At 37.8% G+C, this 22,425-nt stretch overlaps 1 protein-coding gene across 1 annotated transcript in view; it reads right to left on the reverse strand.

The window, feature by feature from the left end:
* ptprn2 (protein tyrosine phosphatase receptor type N2) overlaps positions 1–22,425 on the reverse strand; it is a 136,671-nt gene that overhangs the window by 97,597 nt on the left and 16,649 nt on the right. The window contains exons 3-10 of the mRNA XM_079456389.1: positions 15,004–15,117; positions 5,394–5,493; positions 5,032–5,176; positions 3,682–4,081; positions 3,001–3,240; positions 2,783–2,817; positions 2,208–2,638; positions 877–963 (exon numbers count right to left, since the gene is read on the reverse strand). Of these exons, the coding sequence (XP_079312515.1) occupies positions 877–963; positions 2,208–2,638; positions 2,783–2,817; positions 3,001–3,240; positions 3,682–4,081; positions 5,032–5,176; positions 5,394–5,493; positions 15,004–15,117 (1,552 nt within the window). The remainder of the gene's footprint in view (positions 1–876; positions 964–2,207; positions 2,639–2,782; positions 2,818–3,000; positions 3,241–3,681; positions 4,082–5,031; positions 5,177–5,393; positions 5,494–15,003; positions 15,118–22,425) is intronic.

Consider the following 22,425-nt stretch of genomic DNA (forward strand, 5'->3'; position numbering starts at 1 on the left):
TCTAAGCAATAACACTGGGAATCTTAGTATGTTTTACCATGTATGTTGCCCTACAGAAACTGACCTTAAAACCTACCCTTTTATTCAATGGACTAAAATAACCATATAACAACAAGTCATGGTCTCCACAAGAGTATAACACCAGTTACATCCCACAAAACTGAAATGACACACAGTGTGGTTCAACCTTATCACCCTTATTTTTAGCTCAAACTAAATTGCATTAAGACATAGTGTTTTACATAAGACCATGCAGCATTCAGTACAGCTTTCCATCAAGATAAAAAGCAAGAGATCACAAAATTTACATTACCAGGAAACTGCTTGAATAAGCCTTTATTTGTGCGAGGAAATTAATAAAAACACAGCTCACCTGGATTATGTCCAACTACAAACAAGCATTTTACAAAGACAGGGTGAGGCTCTTCACCTTAACAAAACATATCTTGTATATTTCACGAATATCTCAGCACATGATACAAATAGTGTTATCATTAAAATCTTCAGATCTGTCTGTCTGATTGCCTGTCTTTCCTTCTGTCTTTCCTTCCTTCCATCCAGAACAGCCGTTATCATTACAAATGTTTTGTAATTGAACTGAATTTTCCGACTGCATACAGGTCAAGATAAAAAACACCTACACTTGCTGAAATGCATTCTCCCACACTGTCTCTCTAAAGCATTTATACAAAACTCAAACTTATGCGCATAATCACTGAGCTGTCACTTGAAAATGACTACTCATTGCAAAACATAAAAACAAAAAAACAACCATGGGTTGAGTGTTCCATTAATGCCATTAATGTGTCAAGCAGCATGAGACTGAATCTTCAGGTATGTTTGTGTGTATGTATGTGTGTGTTTGTGTGCACTTACGAGAGCTGTAGAAAATCTGTCACACGAAGGTTGACTCTCTCAGCTAAGAGCTCCATAAGGTTCAGACCCTGATTGGTGGACAGAGAACTAGGCAAGAACACAAAAGAGCAAAGAAAAAGAGAGTTAAACAGACAGAGGGCATAACTCAGGTTTAATCATATTTTTTACATTTTCAAAGTGTGTTGTGGGAGATTGCAAGGGCATTGTTAAGTGGTTGTTAGGGACTTATGGGTGGTTTCTTACTGGCAGAGCCCACCATCAGGGCTTGAATCTTTCAGTCTTAGAAATGGCTCAGGTCGCTGTGTTTTTCTTAGTTAACACTCTTCTGCTGAAAAGTGTGTTGTGAGTGTGAGAGAGCACACACTGAGAGATCTCGCCCCCACACACCTTTCTGGTGGGCTGTGACTTGCGACTGATTGTTTCGTTACACCATGTTTCACGGTCAGCACGGACGGACAAGGTGCTTGTGGCAAAAATCTTTTTGCCCAGTGGCTGGTTGTATCACGTGTTTTTTAAAATTTCAAATCAGAAATCTTTATAAGGAGGCATGCCTTAACAAACCTTACTAAACAACATCAACCCAAATTTAAAATTGTTACAAATGGTGCACATACATTTAAATACTGTCTCTGAGTACTGTTGGATCAAACCGATGAACAAACTAGCAGTGAAAAATAGCAGTGAAAATAGCACATACTGTAGGATTAACAGAGAGAGCCGGAAGAACATGAAACGCATAGGGACTAGGACACAGGTGGCTTATATTTTTTTATAAATCGCCTGTATTTTCCAGCAACGAGGCAAACAATAAGGTGCAAATGGAATCCCTCTGAAGTGTGATGTCTTTATGATATGGCCACGCCAGCCCAGTTAAACACACACATCATCCACACACACACATCTGCATATATTGCACTAGCCTAAAGAATTACCTGCATTCAAATGGAAGTGAATTCACACACATACGAGGAAGGTGAGAATGAAAAGATACTAAAGGCAACTGTATTCCTGATGTCTTTTTCACACATGCCACACCCTTTTCAATACATACTAGCGTTTAAAATCTTCTTTTGTAGAGAATGATAGATACTTTAAGGTAAATGGGACTGAAGTAGCCAAAAACATTGGAGTGTTTGTGAGATCAATTAAGTTATAGGAAAAAGCCTGTGTAGTAAGAAGTTTCACAGTAGCAAACCATTGATAGCATTAATATTAAATATCAAATAAAACATATTATTCATCAGAAATTACAGCATGTAACATATTAGGTCTTTGACTGACGTCCATGTTTTGTTCCGTACAGTTTTGTAAGGATTTTTATTCATACTTACTCTTCAGTGATAATGTAGCCAAAGTCTCCGTCATGTGGACGTGAATATGCTGCAACATTCACCTCCACTCTCACACCCTTCTTTTGCACAGTCTCATCTTTTTCCAAGGAACTTTTCTGTGTCACTTTCCCTTGTTGAACCTCTGGTTTGATTTCCGGAGAGCCCTCAGAACTGTGGATCCACTGTTCTACCTCAGTGTCTACCAGCGGGTGTAGCTCCAAAGTGTCAGGTTCCATTTTCTTCTTCATTAGGTCCAGTTCTGTTTGTGTTGTCCTGCTCTGGACGTTCTCCAAACTTGCTCTCACTGGGCTTCCAGCATTTGGCTGGTCAATGTAACCCAGAAAAGGCTCTTTGGCTTGGGAGGGTCCAGCAGAATCAGGGCCAGAGTTCTGATCCAGGAACTCCAGCAGCTGGCTGAGAAAACCTTTGTTCTGGAAAAAGAAAGTGACATCAATTCCATCCATTTCAGGTGACTTATCAGAAGTCACATGGACATGTATTTTAACATTTAGTCATTTAGCATACACATTTATCCAAAGCGACTTACAAATGCAAAACAATGTAGAACATTTTACCTTGACATTGGAATCACTTTCTTCAGTTTGTTTTTCTGTAAAGAGAAGTATAAATGATGATGCGTTTTGTGATCAGAATTTCAGTATTTTAAGGACATGATTTGAGGCATGAGGTTATGTAAAGTAGGACAAAAACCAAATGATAACCAGCAATAATGAATCCTACATTATCAAATGCATTCTCTCTAGCAAAATTCTCAAAGAAGTATAACTAGTACCACTTGGTACTTCTTTTTCCACCGGACGTGACTGATCACCAGGTTCCCTCTTCACCTCCATTTCATCCACTGGCCTCTCACCCTGTGTGACCTCTCTACCTTTGACCCCTTCCTCTCCATCCACCACCTGCAGGGCCTGGGTGATGACTTTGGAGAGCTGGTCCAGGTCCTTTGTGTTCAAAACATCCACATTGACACTCTGGCGTCCAAGCTGGTTAACCACTCTGTCAATGAATTTCTCTGAAATGAGTCAGAGACGAAATTATTGATTCGGTGTTAAATGTCCTGCAGGCATAAAATAACAGCCTTTCTCAAATTTTTTACTCTGACCCTGACCTGTAGGGAGTCTGTGTTCAATCCAATAAAAATCCAATACATTTTTCATTCATTCCTTTTCAGTGATTAATCCTTGAAATCTGTAGCAAGTTTTTCTGTTAATTTTCAGTTCTAACTGAACTAGACATCCTACAATGTTCATCTGATCTAGGACAAATAACTTATTTCTGGGAAAAGATAGACTGACTGTTGTTAATGTACATGATAAAATAATGAACAGAGGATGCACTTTACTTGTTTGTGTTTTTTTACAGACTTGAAATAGAAACAGAACAGTATTACTTGTTGTTTGTACTGTATGTTTGTTTAATTTAAAAAAATATGACAACAAAAGATTCAGCTCACCATCTACTGAACTGAGGGCATTCTTGGAAGCAGTGCTGCTTGCTCCAGATTTGAAAAACAGTTTTTCGATTCTGGGCTTTGGTGGTTGTCTGGAAGCTCCTGGCAGTTTTTCTATTTTGGTAGCGGGAGCGCGCTGTAGGCTAAAATAACGCAGCTTTCCCTGTGTTTGACCTTTACTGAGATCTTGTGCTCTCATGGTCCCAGCTTGATACTGCTGAAGCTCAGCGAGAGGGACTCCAGTACGATCTTGTTTAAAACTAGGGAAGGATAATCGACCTGAGGGAGATTGTTCCGCAATCGCCTGGAGATCAAGTCGGGCTTGTGGGAAGGAGATGGGTGGAGGAAGCTTCTCTTTGAGTTGAGTAAAACCCTTACGATTGGGAGGTGCATTTTCTCTATCCTGAGGCAAAAAGTACACATACATTTAATTTGGCAAACAATTAGTTATAAAAACAGACATGTTCATATTGCCAAAATTATACACAAGGTATAAATGTAAAGAAAAATATAATTACAAGTGATACAGTATCATACTAGGTATAACACGATATGACTTTTAAAAGTGCATGACAGTTTAAGCCATAAAATAATTTGAAAATTGATCAGCCTCCCAGCATATATTTCTGCTCTATTTGTGAGATTATATAAAACAATTAGATTTTCTCCACCCCTGCGGAATGGAAGGCCACACTGACTTTAGAACAGCAGGGTGGGCTTCGATGAACAAACCACCACATACGCATGCTGGTTCCAAAAGCACCACGGGGTACTAATGTTCAATAGTGCAGTGAACTTGTCAACTCTCACGACTTCAAGAGCATTTGTTTGGTAATAGTGTTTGGATACTAAGTAGATTCTGCATTGCATTTGATGTCCCCTATACATTTACATGAAAGCAGAGCACTGGTGAAATGAAATGTAAAATCTAAATGCAAAATAGCATGTATGAATCCCCACTGCCATGTTTCCATGCAAAATTTTAAATGCAAATTAGCATTTTCCATATCTTACACTGGTTGTATCACTATTTGGATACGGTCTCCCATTGAAATGGAAATTGAACATGTGTTAATGCAATAAAGGTAAAAAACAATTATTTTAGTTTTCTTGAAGTGCATTTCTAACTGTATATACTGTAGGATGAAAAAATATATTTATGTGATGCATTAGCATCAGCTAGCCACTATAAATCGTTTTTTTCCAGCAATAAACAAATTCATTTTGCCACAATATTTTCAGAGATGACAGATAATAGGTTATAGAATAATTATTAACAGTGATTGTTTTGCCAAAGTCTCAAAATCCCTAATACACAAGGTAAATCATATATTGTTGTTGAATATTGTATACCTTCCAAGGAAGCTGTTGCCATTGAAGACTCTGCTTGTAAGATGCGCCATAAGTAGTCTGGAAGCCCAGTTCTTGTAAGTATCTCTGCAGTATCCTCCTAAGTTCTTCTGTCTGAGCTTTTCTGTTATCATTTGGAATGTCAGTTCTGTTCAAAATACAATTATACTGTATATTCACAAACAGATAAACAGTGGTTGTGTCTGTATCAAATTATTTGTCATGAAGCGACTGCTTAAAGGTGATTATTACCAACGTTAAAGAAAGATTACTATTGAATTGGTTAACAGAACACAACAACAAAGGTTTTTGTCACAATTTATTGTCACATACACTTAACACAGCAGAGACTGTGGGAAACTTACCTAGAGTTGCCAGTGAAATATCTTCCCAAAGGAACCTTAGGTAGCTGTGAAAGCTCTTTTGATATCAATTTCTGAGTTGTGTCATCTTGCCAAGTATAACCTACAAAAAAGGGACAGAAAAAACTACCATCAACATAAACGAACAGGATTAAATTCACTCATATTACTGACATTGAAAGACTCAACAAGAGATAAAGAATAGGATAATCACTGTTAAAGGAATATTGCACTACCAAATCAAAATTTCCTCACGTTTTACTCACCCTCAGGGCATCCTAACTGAATATGGTTTTCTTCTGGAAGAATAATCGTGTCAGTTATAATGCCAAGAATAATTTGCTTCCAAGCAGTAGAATGGGAGTTAACGGGTGTAGATTTTTTGAAGCTCCAAAAAGTGCATCCATCTATCAAAAAACTACTCTACACAGCTCTGTGGTCTTAACAAAGGTCTTCTGAAGCGAATCGATGCAGAGAAATATCCATATTGAGAGATATTAACGTTGACGCATCATCTCTCGAATGCGCGTGAACCAGAGTTTGTCATTGGAACTTACCATACGCCTGCATCATCTGCCTGAAGAACAAGCCTCTGGTTCACGTGCATTCGAGAGATGAGGGAAGCTAGACATCAACCTTAATAGCACTGTCAATATGGATATTTTTCTTAATCAAACGCATTGATTTGCTACAGAAAACCTTTGTTAAGACCACAGAGCCGTGTCAAGCAGTTCTTTGATCGATGGATGCACTTTTTGGAGCTTTAAAAATCAACACCCGTTCACTCCCATTCTACCGCTTGGAAACAAAATGATACATGGTATTATAACTCTGACTGGATTATTCCTCCAGAAGAAAACCATATTCAGTTAGGATGCCTTGAGGGAGAGTAAAACATGGGGAAATGTATATTTGGTAGAGAAATATCCCTTTAAGGCACATTGCTTCTCATGTAGACACAAAGCATTACCTCTCCAGGCAGTAATTCGCTGTTGATATTCTAACTACATCAATTAATTCATATACTTAATAAAGTAATCTATAGAATATGAAGAATGTGTTGTCATTCAGTGTTTATCATTTATCTGAATTTACCCTTGAAAATGCCAGACTCTGAAAAATGTCAAGGGAAAAATAATGATAGCCAACACTTTCAAAATGAATCCCACGGATAAAAATATTAATACTGACACATCAAGTCCCATCTTGCAAGCATATATCATTCATAAATTGCGTTTGTCCACCTTTCATGTAAATGTCACTAAGGGAAACAGGTTTGTGCTGATTGAATGGATGTATGGGCGGACTGGCATTAACCGGCCTCAGAAGCAGAGAAAGGGATGAACTGAGAAGCATCTTCAGCCCCTATAGATATGAACTCATTAGCCCTTTACCAGCCTCCAACCCTCTGTCCTGTTCATTTGTTTTCCTCTAAACCTGATGGGTGGGTGTAGAAAAATGTTAATCTCTTATTTGCATAATGTGTGTCTCAAGTCTCATTTAATTTGTGAAAATGGTTCTACTTTGCATTTTTCTAATTCACTACAATCTTTCATTTTCATCAGTATAATTTGCATAAAATATGTATATATTGAAAAGTTAGCTTGAATGTTCCCTTTTGGCTTATTGACAAGGGTTGACATGGACTCCACAAGCTGCAAAATTTTATCCATGTAATCAAAGCATGGTTTGAGAACGTTCCAAAGCACAAGCAACAAAACCTGACCTTTTCTACAAATGAACTAACTCTGAATTATTTTGCTATTATTTATGGTGTAGATTGGCTTTTTGGTTTCAAACTCTATTTTTTGAATCATAGATTTTCTGTGGAGATTTTTGCACCTGTAAAAAGAAAGAGCAAAAAACTGATCGTGGGTTTACAATGCATGTGGTGCCAGATCTTAGCACAGTTATAGCCTACTATATCATCTGCCACCATCTGTGGATTCTATACAGTACATCACTGCATTGAATGTTGGCTAAAGGAGACCACACATGGTATGCCTTTTTGAGCACCTCGACAATATAACGTTTCAATAATATATGAGTTCAGTAGTATAACATTAAATACAAAAAATTCTAATGTTTATAAAATGGGATCACCATGACAGACAGTAACTGGACAAAACTAAGTATAACCTATGAATCTAGTAAAGACAGCACCAAAAGGCCACAAAGATATCTTCAAAACAGAAGACAGAGATGGGAAACGAACAGTGTACAGGACAAGCAGCCAAAAGGCAGCAATGCATGTACTGTATATGCTATACTTTACACGCACGTTCACACACACGCACTGGGTTTTTCTATGTTTTATGGGGACTTTACATAGACATAATGATTTCTATAATGTACAAACTGTATATTTTATCCCCTAACCCAAAACCTAACCCTCACACAATGTCTGCATTGTTTTTTACAATTTCAAATAAACTTATTTGATTGTGATTTATAAGCTATTTTCCTCATGGGGACCAACAAAAGGTAAAATATAACAGGTATTACTACCATAGGATTTGCCAGGACCACACACACACACGTCCCATCTTCCTGTCAACCATGAGAGCATCATCCCTCTGCCTCAGCAAGGGTCCACCTCATTAGGTCTTGGATGGAGCCTGATATAATGTGCTATCCCTAATTAGCAGCCCAGCCATTGATGTTTCTGCTATTAAAAACTGTGTGTGTAGGGGGTCCTCCCTTGTTTCCTCACAATATCAAATAACAGAGTGACAGAAGAAAAGCGAGTGCCATGATCTATAAAGAATTTTCCTTTCATTCTTGGATTTGATGAGATGTTACTTTGGTTGCACATATCAACAAAAGTTAATGTGGAACCATCTTCCAATTAGAGAACATGACAAACATTGATTTATTCTCTTCAACATGAATTTTTTAATTCACTATGACAACACAATAGAAGAGGCAGGTGGGCTAGTATCTTTATGAACTAATTGATTTAATTTAGTTGTCTTTTTAATTAATTGGGCAACACAGCGTTAAACCGATTTACTTTAACTATATTCATGGCGCAGTTTAAAATAAAGTCAGCAGACTAACCAACAATAGACTATTAATTGCAGAATTATCATTTATTAGCACGTTAAATATACAATTTTGTTGAAATCTGACTCTTAGAACAGCAGATTATTTTGTTAGTTTTTAGATGACTGTCAGATTTTACCTATGCAATTATGACAAATGTTTATCTAATCCTCTGCTTCCTATATACAGTATGCACATCACACAAGCCAGATTTTTTGTACAGTTGAAGCAATCACGGCAGAAAGTGGTAAACACTGATAACGCTGCAGTTAATGGTAGCTGTTTACTACTAGTTGAACATCTGTTTAGCAAAGCATTTAGGAGAGAGAGAGCTTCTGGAGATTGAGACTGTCTGGTTGTCTTAAGCAATGCTCCTACAAAATGGTGTGAACTTTAACGCAGAGGAACAGATGCGGAAAGATAGTGAAATAATTTGATATTCAAAAAGATCCTCTACGGAGCAGCGGACTGCCGAGAGCTCAGTAGAAACTGTTGACATTTGCTTTACTAAACACCAGTTGTGAGGGATTTAAAAAGACGTTCCCTAAAACCTATTGCCTATACGAAACGTGATTGTATGCATGTCAGCAAGCTATGAATTGTGTTCACAGTTTGTTTATCTGTGTAAATACAGTTTTTGTAAATATGCAAACAGACAGTTAAAAACGTGTACAAGGACACATGACCTTTGCTGTGTTAAAGCACTGATGCCACAAATTAGCAACACCATGTAATTGAGTTCTACAGTGTAATGATGCAATTTTTTGCAATGTTGGTTTTACCAGGCATTTTGAAAATACATTTTGTATGTACAAATAAAATTACTTTTGTATATTTTGGAGGGCTTACGCTCTCGTCTAAACTGTTTTTCTCACTCACTGCTCTGATCTCAGTCAGACTGTTTTTCCATAGCCTACATTTGTATTGTACACAAGGTCTTAGAGGTAATCCAATTAGTGTTTTAATACTGATTCCTCTTTGGTTACTATTGTTATGTATGTCATTCAGTTACACTTAGCCCCACGTAACAGTTTCTGTCACTGGCTCAATGGTTAGAGCATGGCTCTAGCAGTGACAAGGTCAAGGGGTTCGTTGCACAGTCAAAAACAAATGTATAGTATATTGTATAGTCCGCCAAATGCGTAAATGTAACATGCAACTCACCAAAGTATTGGCACTGACAACATGTACCATTGACAATATTAAACTTATATACTACATTACTGTGCCAAAATAAATAATAGGCCTATGACCTGTATGTGCAACCACGCAGGTGTCATTGTGACTTTATCAGAGTCTGTGTACTATACTACTTTTAAATACATTGTGTGTTCAGTCCTTTTCCTCTCTTTCCTCTCTGTTGGACATGGGAGTAAGTAGCTGTAACGCACATGTCAGGGTGAATCAGTTTGCTTCACTAAGCTTCTGTTTGAACATGCTGTTTCTACCTGTATGACGGTAAAGACTGAGGTCAATGATAAACCCAGAGGACCGTGTTATACAGCAATATATGCCTCATGTCTGCTCATAAGCCTTGTGTTGCGTTACCTGATCCCCTCCCCACCAGAACACAAATCACGCTCATATTGAATAAATCTGGTGATTTAAACCAGTTCTGGCAAACAAACATTAACCAAAAGATATCAGATTTTGCATCGTGTTTTATTTTGTTTCTAAAATATGAGGGGAAAACAAATCACAATTACATTTTCAAATTCAGAAGTACAGAATAAACAGTATATTATCATAAAACTTAATTGACTCTAAACCTCATTTTGCCTGATGTAACTCCAGTAAACATCCAGCTGAGTATTGTTTTCACAAAACAAATAAATTTTAATTAGCTCTATTATACTTGTCTTTTCATAAAAGTCCAGCCATAAAATCCTTCTTAATTCTTCCCCTACATCTCACTATTTTCAACTAGTTTCCTAGCTGTAAAGGTTCGCGCTGGGAACACTCGAGAAACGCAGATAATCCAATATAGTTTAAAATCCAAGGAGACAGGAAAAAGCACAACACCATACACATACAATACCAGACAAACAACTGACCTAGGGGGAGAATTTAAATGAGACAGATAACAAGGGGTTGACAGGTGATGGGAAATAACAAAATATGTCCAGATGATATGGATCAGGTGAGGCGGGTGGAAAGGATTATGGGAAGTGTAGTCCGGTGGTGAAAGAGTACAGACAGTGGCTTGTGACACTAGCAAACTATCTGTCCTTCTGTATTCATCAATAGCCTCCATCTCTATAGTGATACCTGCCCGGTGGTACATTTACACCAGGGAGAACGATAAGTTCTCCCGATAATTCATGATTTGAAGATTTTGCTTTGTTAAACATTATGATTAAAAATTATGATTTTAAAAATGTCTTTTTTTTAATTGTAAGCGAGCGGCAACCTTTTGGTTTCTCTCGTAAAACCAACACGGAAGTAACTTAAACTGAAATTTATTCACTGGCCGCTAGAGACTGGCTCCAAAACCGAGCAGAATGTTAAAATGGCCAACTTTGTAAGGGGGTGAATGCTTTTATAACTCATCTGTTTAAATTATCTTAATCCAACCAGGCACCTCAGCTCCACCCATGTCACGCCTTTTTGCCCATTTTCTATTAACTGGTAGTGACGTGCTGCCAAGATGTCGACGGCAGCCTTCGCCCATTTTAGGCTTCAGAATTGCTCGTCACAAACCTACGGGTGACGTCACGGACACTACGTCCATGTTTTATACAGTCTATGGTTGTAAGTAAGACACAAGATATTGGACAGTTAAATGGAAAGTCCACCCACAGTAGACGAAAGAAGATATTTTGAAGAATGTTGTTGAGCAAACATCGATGCCATTCATTGGTTTTGTGTCCATATAACAGAAGTAAATGGGTGTCTGCGGTGTTCGGTTATTAACTTTCTTCAAATATCTTCTTTTGCGTTTTGCAGAAGAATGATAGTTAGTGAGTAAATTATGACATAATTTAGATTTTTGGGTGAACTATCTTTTTAAAAATAATGTTTAAACGGTACGTATAATAAGACAAGCTAAATGGTTCTGGTTTGGTATCAAAGAATAGGTTCTAGAGTCTTCCTGATGGAGCTGTCAAACACAGTTGACAAACAGTAGCTCCAAAAAAAAGTCATGTTCATTTTTGGCCGATACACTGACCATTTTTGAAGATAAAAGAGTTGGCCAAGGAACATCTAAAGACAATGAAATAGAGGACAGCTCACAGCAGGGAGGGCTGACAGGTGCCGTGATGGACCTGTATGACAAAGAGGGAGCATTCTTACCATTCCGTCAATGGTATCGATCTAATGACATTGTGCAGGGTGTGCGGCGACTCCACAAATTGCATGATTTCTTCAGCTATTCTAGATGTGTGATAAAGAGAATTCTGAGTCGATGTTATTGATGTTCTCTATCTATCTGCCTATCTACCTCTCTGCCTCACTCTTGCTCGTGTGAGGAGGAATGTGGAAGGTCTGCTAAAGGGTTCTGGAAGACTGACAAAGGGTGCTGTGATGGTTGAGAGGTAGACGGGTTCGTTTATCTCTGATACACACAAACAAAAACATACACTCCAAAATGTTTCATAGACACACACATACAGGGCAAATGGCCAAGGGAACAAGATAAGATGACTGCAGACATTTTATGGTTTACACATTGCTGTCTGTTGAACTGGGCACAAATTCACAGAAAGAAAGAAACACACACTAGGCACACAACATAAACACAACCATTCGCCCTCAGATGAATGCACACAAGGGATCGTGAAAACTGACGGCATTTGAGAGCTCTCCTGCAAACCGCTCTAAAATTTAAATAAAAACACAGCAAACAGCCCGTCACTCAAAAAGCCGAGGTTTCAGACACCATCTGCATCCAAAAAGGAAAAAAACGAAAGCGAGAGGAAGCCGAACACAGCCTCTCATCCGTCTGATCCCTCTTTCTTTATTTGGCTTGGATAATTGGAGTAAGTCGGCCATCTCTTTGGCTCTCTAATATTCATTACCATGTTGGTAATTTACCCAAAGACGGTTGTGTGCCTTCCACGCTTTTCAACTCTAATTTATGCCTGTTTGAAAAGATCAAGCTGGGAGCACGTCTCTACAGCCTATTAAAGGCTCAGATCCTTCAACAACACTGAATGGACCATGCTGCCCCCACATGGCTATGATGGAGAATGATAAAATCAAGCCCTGTCATTTGATTGGTTACTAATAAATTTACAAATTAAAAGTGATAAATATATTTGCTATGGTTATGGAATTAGGTCTTAATGTCTCTTATCTAGTGAAGCGAATTATATTTTTGGAGGCTTTTTGAATTGTTTTATTACTCAATGAATGTGATTTATCTTTATACCACATGCTTTTTTATGAAACACAGCCCAACATTCAAGGCACTTAAAAGCCAAAAAGTTTTCACCATCTGAACCAAATTTAAACGCTCTGAATTATGAATGATTAAATATATAATGTTGATGTAAGGCTTTAAACAAAGCTTATGAAAAAGTATTTGTAATAAACTGACGAACTCTTCCAAACGCATCAACCCAATGTGCATAACACCTTCAACAAATCCACAAATTCAACAATAGCTAATAGTGTCACACAATAATTATACCTTTGAGTTTGTGATGAAAATCTTAGGATAGTTTGCCCAATTTATTTTTTTAAATCATAATTTACTCACCCTCGAGTTGTTCCAAATCCATTGGCATTGGAAAACATTATTGACTAGCATAGTAGGAAATATTGTAATGGTTGTTGTCAAAAGTGGCTAAGAACTGTTTGCGTTCATTCTTCAAAATAAAGAAATTTATGAATACATTTTGTCTACTATGGTAGTTAATGGTGGCCGAGAACTGTTTGGTTACAAGCATTCTTCCAAATATCTTTCTCTGTCTTCATCAGAACAAAGACATTTAGACAAATTTGGAAAACCTGTTAATATTGTAAAGACAGAATTATAATTTTTGGGTGAACTATTACTTTAAGTACCCATGCTAAGTACAAGATACAGAGGACCTTCGCTTAAAGAAAAAACACCATTAGACCCGATTCACATTTTGCGTCTAAACCTGCACAGAAAACGCAAGCCGCGCCTCATTCTCTCTTCAAATGACCCGCGCAGTACTCCGAAAGGTTTAACTATTTCCATCTTGATGCGTTGCGCTATTTGCTACATTTAAAATAACGCCCTTAAATGACGTCAGGTCTAACACGTAAAGACTCACATTGCCGAAGTTCTCTTTCACCAGAGATGGTACATTCAGTTCAGGCCTGCTAACACAGTGTATCACAGCAAAAGCATTCTGTCATAAAAACTCTCAGATGTCCATTTCCAAGCCCCTGAGCAGTGAATGAGTGCTCAATCTCATCCTTTCATCCTGCTCTCTTTCATCTGTCCATATGACAGACAGCAACATGGTACCACAAAAGATGACTGACCGTTTGGCTGCATGTCAACTTAGACTCGACCAGCTCTGGAACTGATTGTGACATGCTTCTGCCGACGAGGAATTTCAATAGCTAGGAACGATGGCAAAAGCAGAAAACCCTGTTTGGGTGATATTTTTAAGTCATGTGTCTCATCAATCTTCAATTAAGCCAGAATCTAATCATGGCAACAACAAGGTAAACAGCAAATTAAGAGTGATAAAGCTAAAAGAGAAGAAATTCAATTGACATGAATTTATTTGTCATTTTGGAATTCAAGACATCTTGCTACATTTCATGTAATGTAAGCTTTCCTGTAGCTAAGTGATAAGAGCATTGGGGTAGCAACACCAATGTCATGGGTTTGATCCCAGGGATTGTACATATGTGCAGTGTAATGCAATTTAAGTCGCTTTGGCTAAAGCTTCTGTAATATGCATTAAAACTTTTTTTAAATGTTCGGTACAATTAAGACAAACAAGAAATTCATGTGATGGAGATGATAACAAAAAACTCTGGTTACAGAGGTGACCAAACAACACAACAGCAAAGAGCTGTATGTAAAGGTGCATTGCAACAATGCAAAACTGTGAAAAGCGCCATATAAATAAAAATTGTAATTATTTATTTAATTATTTAATTAGAAAATAACATCTTTCAAGACCTTTATGACAACTTAAAAACATGCTGTAGCAAAGGCCCATCTGGACAGTTTCATCGGATGCACACACCTGGCCTGAATTTAAATTCCGGTCTGTGTATATTTTAATCTATATTTATATTTAATTGTATATTAATTGTAATAAATGTAATTAAAACTGATCAACAAATATTGATTTATTGAGTCCTGTTGAACACAAAAGAAGACATTTTGAAGATTGTAGGAAAGCAAATGGGTCTGGGGCACTTTTGACTACCATTGTCATTTTTTCTACTATAATAGTCAATGGTGGCCAAGAACTGTTTGGTTATAAGCATTCATTCAAATATCTTTCAAATAAATAAATGATATACAAATGAATGCAAACATATTTGGAACAACTCCAGGGGATGTGAATGATGACAGAATTTTTAGTTTTGGATGAATTTAGAAATATGGGTGAACACAACGATGTGATACCTTTGTGGGCCAGCTTCTGGAGAACATTCCTCAAGCGCTGTAGAGATGCTGGAGACATGTCATCTGTGTAAGAAAGTGTCCCAGAATATCTCTGACATCGCCCGAACACTCCATCTGCAAAATAAACAATAATGAGATATGACAGCCATTGATCACGAATATAAACACTGTCTATAAATAAATGTATAAATAACTATTAAATATAGATTGCTGAGCTTCTAGATCATGGCAGTGACCATATAACAGACAGCATTCAAGAAAACATGGCCACCTATGTTAGACTTGATGAAAACACAACTGTGGCCATCGGTTTGTATTGTATACAAGGCAGAAGTTTGTTATCATAATAGACCTGGGGTCTAGGGGTTTTTCTTTTTCCCCATTCTTTGTTGTGACACTTTCAAGATAAGCACACAGACCGTCAGGAAATGCACCTCAACACAGACGCACAGACACAAACACACATATTATCTGGCCCCTTGTTTATCTCCCCATCACCAGAGATCCAGTGCCACTCAATAGTCCGTTGCTAGGCAACCCAAACCATGGCTCAGGATGGCTTCATAATTCAATGGCTATCTAGGTGAACAGGGAAGATGCAGGGTTCAGCAGCTGTCCTCACGAGGAATACTAATGGCGGCAAGTGTTCCTTCACTATGTAAGAGGAGCTTTCATCTATCATCTCTAAGTGCTCATCAGTATCATGACGGGACTGTCAGACTAATATTCTGTCTAATATATTGTCTGACTATGAAAGTCGATGTAAATGATATACTGACCTCACTAATTCTAATATGCGAGTATGAATGCATTCAAACACAGTAGGGAATAGAGAGAAGGAGAGAGAGACAAAGAGAAATGCATTCGGTGTACCGAGACGACCCAATCAAGAGAATACGAATTTAAAATGAGATCTAAATGAAACAGCAACAAATAAAGCTTTAGTGCCAACCTAATAGCCAACTTCAGATTATGCATAATAAATATCTTTGCTCATTTCGACTTTAAACCTGCCATGTCAAAACTTTTAACATATGTACCAGACACATGACATAACCACCAGCGAGAGGACCATTTGCACTGCCTCCGTGTCGGTTTCCATAGCAACCTCGTTCGCTATCGGCTGCTTTTTTTTCCAGCCGTCTCCGGGAATAATCACACTCTAATAACAGTCATCGTGCTCAAATATAGACTCGGCTGTACTTTTCTCTATCCCTCGAGCTCTACACTGTATGACCATAAAATACAGCCTTAGGGAAATAGACTGAGTGGTAATATAAAATTTATCATGCCGTTTGAATTATCAAACATGACACATTGGCTTCCCACTTGGTGGTAAATGATATGCCTCTACAACTGTGGGCTTTGTCGCTCATTTGCAAACGCTCTTAATACTGACCGCGAAAAAAAGCGTAATAACAGTCATACAACCCTTTTCAGGTCCGCTGTCATGAAAAGCCTGGCTGTGCAATAATCAGTATTGCGGCTGTTCTGTCCTTTGATAGATGAGAGCTAAGGTGAAAGCGGGGAATATAGACCCAAATTTCACAGCTTTTGGTTCTTTTAGACAAGGTCTGGATCTTTCAAACTGAACGTGAATTTCTGCTCCATCAACTGGGAGAATATGCGGTTTCACACAGGGAAGCTGCCGATAAAAGCTGACAGAATGGTTCAAAACTTTTGATAACTGAGATCTACTATTCGTTGATCGATAACCTTAAAATGTATTTTAACATTTAGAAGACTGGCTGATACTGTATAAAAAGGACAGGATCAGTTTCAAATATGCACCCCATAATTATAGATATTAAATAAACAAATAGTAAAATCTAATGTTCCTGTGTTTGAATAGCAAAATAGCACATTTAAGTCTTACGTTTTTTGGTAAACACTGTGTCATCACAGGTTAAACGGCTTCAGTGATGAAAATACAATATCTGCAGTTCTTAATATCTGCCACAAGGGGGAGCCTCGAAAAGAAAAAGGTTGACTGCCAGTCTGGGTACACTCCCACATCAAAAAACAGCTCTTGTTTTGTGAACTCTGGTTGTGTAGATACTTGCTAATCAAAAAGATGAATAAGGACTGAGTGCATCAGAAGGCAGAGAGCAGGAATATACTTTTTTTTGTAATTTGCTTAAACTACTGATGTGAAACAAAACTTCTTCTACTAAATTTTCTGAAAAATGCAAATGCACAACAACTTTAATTCAGCTGTGCATAACATATATTTAGGTAGCAGTGCAAAGACAGATGAGAGAAAATAAGAGGGACACTAAACACCTATATCTAAGACTCTCCTTTACTTGAGTGGACGGCAGAGTACCTGAAACACTTTTAAGACATTATTTCAGCACAATGTGTATTTAAGCTTGTTGTGCAGTCATATCGTGTACTTAAATGGACTCAAATCTTTAATGTGGTAAAATATAATACAATTTGAATGTCTCCTATCCCACTTTCAACTTATGATTCTTAAAGGGATAGGAAAAAACCTGTCATCATTTATTCACCCCTTTATCATTTAAAACCTGAGTGACTTTCTTTCTTCTGCAGAACACAACATGAGATCATTTGAACAATGGCGGTCCCATTCACTTCTATCGTATGAACACAAAACCAATGCAAGTTAATGGGGACCACCGTGGATTGGTTACCAATATTCTTTAAAATATCTTCTTTTGCATTCTGCGAAGAAAGAAAGTCATGCATGTGTGAAATTACATGAGGGTCCTTAAATAATGAAAGAATAATTTTCGGGGGAACTATCACTTTAATACATCAAATTAAAAGACCCACATTCAGCTGAGCTGCCAATAAAGCTGTCAAGGATCCAAAATGAATAGTTGTAATATGGCCAAAAACACAAAATAACAATAACTCTCTTCTCTCGCCTCTCGCCTCTCTTCTCGGTGGCTGTTTAAGTGAGAGAGCAGGTCGTGAGGATGCTGGAAGCTGAACTCTAGGAAATGAGACAGGTGAAGAACTTCCTCCACTGAGGCAATCATGCTAATCAATGAAACAAGTTTAACACCGTGTTACAACCAAATCAATACTGATTCCGATTTTTACTTTTCCTTGTCTACTGGTTCATTACGGTCTTGTAAGAGATGGGCATAGAATTACAGAACAGGAGACTGTTGCTATGTTTGAAACGAAAGGCACGATGAATAACAGAGCTGGAGGATTATTAAGATTCTCAGCCAGCTGTTCCAAGACATTAAAACCATTACTACAATGTGTCTCAAACCACACAGACTGCCGCAGAGAAGTTATTCCACAGTGCAGAGTGAACCACAGAGGGATGCTAATGATGATAAAGAACAGTCAGTGCCTCAGAAAGGGAGTCCATTTTACAGCATTAAGAACCACACATTTGTAGATTATCTGGATATGTTGAGGCTTTTGCTTAATGTGGCAATCGGTTCATCTGCAGATCTTAATAAAATATACGGCAGAGTAAAGGTTGAACACATGACTTTATTAGTAATGAAGCATTTGGATGATTGATATCCACATGTGACAACAAATCAATACTTGGCTTTTGTTTAACAGACATGCTCCAGCATTACACTTCTGTTTCCAAAAGGTAAGAGTTCCCATTCATAGCAGCTGCAACGCAAATGGTTGCAAGCTTATCTAGAAATGGATCACATTTTTCTGTGTTACACAAAACTGCTGGAACACAATTCAGCAAGGTAACAATGACAAAAAGGTTATTAAAAGATTAAATGCAGACATTTTTGCTGAATAGAACTATCTCTTGGTTCTGCAGCATAATGTTACAAAAGGTTACAAAATATTTTATTTCACAAGTCTAACAGTCCATTAATTTCATGGACTTAATTTCCCATCCTCCCCTTCCACCGGACACCATCTTTGATTACACCCGCTGAGACCCATGATCACACGCGCACCTGAACCTCATCCCCATGGACACTATGCAGTATATGCTTTGTGTTTTGTTATGCTTGTGGTCAGAGGCCTGTATCATGAAGTGAGGTGAACAAAACTGAGGTGCAGAGTAAGTTTTGAGACAAGCCCAAGCTGGTTTAGATCAGGTTCAGCTGTAGCACAACGCTTGGTATAAACTTTCTCGGTCAACTACGGTTTGATGCAGAGTTTGCGAGGCACGTGAAGCTGAAAGTGTGACACGTGCGGCAAACAGCCAATCACACAGAACACACAGTATGATTGACTTCTTGCTAGTATCAGCACAATCCACTTTTCTGTTGAAGACGAAGAGATCATTATGAAAAAAAAACTAATTCATTGAAACACATTTACAAGGCAGGAATAAGCACTGCTGCAGTGAAAGTTTGAGAAGGCAGCTACTCACTATATCAATGCAGAATCAACTGAATTTAAATGATTTATATAGGTTAACAAGAAGATCAAAAGATAATATGTATACCTCATTTCTTTAAAATGCTTTATATATTAAAGTTAGTTTTTATACGAATGGATTGCGTGCCTATTTACCTGTGGATTACCTACCTGTTTACCTGTGGATTAGCTACCTGTTTACCTGTAGATTGCGTGTTTGTTTACCTGTGGATTACGTGCTTGTTTACCTATGGATTACGTGCCTGTTTGTCTTGTGGAGCAATTTCCCATTCACTTCTGGATTTTCAATAAATTGTTATACGGTATCTGTGGTGTGGCGCGTCTTGTTGACAACATCAGTGTTTCTTATTAATGATGTCACTGGTCTAAGAACTTTCAGAAAGAAAGCATTGACCCAATCGGCTAAAATAACCCTCACTGAAACAAGAAGTCAAATTTTGGGTTAAAACAAGTACATAAATCAGATCAAATCTATGAGGGTACACACTTTTTTGTAATTTTGCTCTCTAAAACACTTTTTGTCAGTACCCGTTCAGGAAGAGCACATTTGAGTTTTCATGCAAGTTTAAAACACTACAAGAATGTTCATGTCCATCAAATTCTCAAAGATACAAATGTATCACAGAGGATTAAAAGTGTCAGAGAGTGTCTATATGTTAATACAATTATGCCTCCAACACCACTGGTAGAAACCAAAGTCGTAAAGTCCCTGTGAACCGGAAGTTGCAATTTTTTTAACTTCCATGTTCTGACATATTTCAGAGTGAAAAGGAATTTCGAAGATGAAAATGAGTGGGCGTGGCTTGCACTTTTCCACTGCAAATTGATTGGATGTTTAAAAACAGCTGTTGATTTTGAAATGAAACTGGCAGCAGACTGACAGTTAAAAGACACTCCGGCCAAGCCGTCTAATTTATGTAATTTTAAATGGATAGTCATTACAGGGCTTTTCAGATTTTAACTGAAGATTATGAGGGTACGTGAATTTCAAAAAGAAAATGACCCACATTGATAAGCTATTTACTCTAAACGCTTCAACATTTCATGAAAAAATAAGAATTGTTATTTTGAAGTTCACTGGGACTTTAAAGATAAAGTTCAGAACATAAAAATGGTCAAACAGCTTGGTTCTAGTCTATCAGTTCGGTTGAGAGCACACATGAGCTTTTATAAGATATATATTCCATCTAAACATAGAAAAGGTCAGCTTGTCTAAGCAGATAATGACTTGAATGTATGGACTGAGGTATGGAATGCTCTGTGTGGGGTTGTAGCGCTTGTCTGCTACTGTAGACATATACTGTATATTATTTAACTCCAATTTGATTGATCAATCCTCTCTGGGAGAAACTGTTTAATTGGACGAGGCACTAATTGGCAGCAGTTCTCTCGAGGTTTATAGTTTCTGAAAACCCTGGACACCCATGGTCAAACCATCAGTCACTTACCCATTACAAAGACAGTGCTTTTTTAATAGCAAGAGTAAATTATGGTATCTCGTATGTCGTGTTCTTAAACGGACAATCCTGTGTTTTTTTATAGAACTTGTCGACCTCCTCTGAGAAACTTCTTTGCAATTATGTGAGTTTCTCAGAACAATAAAACAACAGGTAATGCAATACCGACATAATGCAATTGGCACGTAATGCGTGGTGAAATAAAGGCAATCAAAATTGCCAGCATGTTCTCAAACACTGATGGAAATATAAATGATGTCGTTATACATTTTATTTGACTTGTGTCTTTATACATGCTCAAAGTGTTAAAATATTATTAATCTCATTCCCTGTATCAATCAGAATGAAAGAGGATCACTTAACTGAAATTAATATTAAAGGACATAATTAGTCTTGTATTCCCGAGCCGTCTCTTTTATAACACCATAAATAGCTGTTGTGGTAGAAGGGAGACAAATCATAAGTCTCTTGAGCAATAAAGCAACCCTTAATATAACCCTTAAAATAACCCATAATAGTGTCCTCTGGAAGCTGAAGCTCACTTGGAAAGAACAATAAATCAATGGCAATACAGGTTTGGTCCGGATTTAGAAATATCAACCATCTAAAAAACCCTTCTCATTATCAGTTTGAGCCACTAATGTTATTCATTTGATCCCAGGTGAGCCGAGGTAAGCTTATGTCAGAAGTCATAGAGATGCATATAATGGCAGTAAGATTGAGTGCTTTCAATCGAAATATTTATTTTCTATCTGTTAGAAACAGCGGATAAGCAGCCCATCCATCAAAGATAAACAAAGCCAGTCACATCAAATCAGTCTCAAGAGAACAGACGATCAACAACATAAGGATGAAGAGAGAAACAGAGGGGGAGAAAAGTCCCCTGACAGTGATGCTATATTTCCTTCATGAGACCTGATATTCGACAGCACTCCCAGAGTACTTAGGTTGTCACTCCTGACTGCATTTGTTTAATTGAAGAGAATTACTTATCGCATATGAGCTCCAAATGTAATCCAGCTCAAAAAAGGTTTCAGACCACATGGGAAAATCCTCACACATGCTTAACTCTGAACACAGCCTTTAAATAATGAAGGATCTTTAAGACAAATCTGAAACTGAAAAAAGAGGAAAGGAATTACTTCTACTAGGAACCCTCAAAGATGAATGCAGAAGCCGAACACAGACCAAATCCATTCAAATCCCTCTGACACCTAAACCGTGATTGGTTCCTATCAACTACAGATAGACCCTGACAGGTGTGATCTTCTTGATCAAGTCCTTCAACCCTTTCAATTCCCTATTTCTCTTTAACGCCACACGGACATTGACTTGAAGTCTGAATAAAAACTCTAACACAAGCCAACTACCCATCTCTGACCATTCTGCAGTTACCGGCTGGCCCTTTTCCATTACACAATTTAACCAGCCTGTCCTATAACCCTGCCTCAACTTGTTTTTGTGTTACAAGAATATGCCATTTGACCTCTTAAGTTCATCCAAAATGCGGCTTGCCCACTGTGTTCATTACCCAGAAATAAGGTTATGCCTCGGGACTCTGTTGGTTTCCAGTGGCTGCCAGAATTGGGTTCAAGACACTGTTTCTATCCTGTGGTGA

This window comes from Barbatula barbatula (genome assembly GCF_947034865.1).
Source record: "Barbatula barbatula genome assembly, chromosome: 1".
In the NCBI taxonomy this organism is placed as follows: domain Eukaryota; kingdom Metazoa; phylum Chordata; class Actinopteri; order Cypriniformes; family Nemacheilidae; genus Barbatula; species Barbatula barbatula.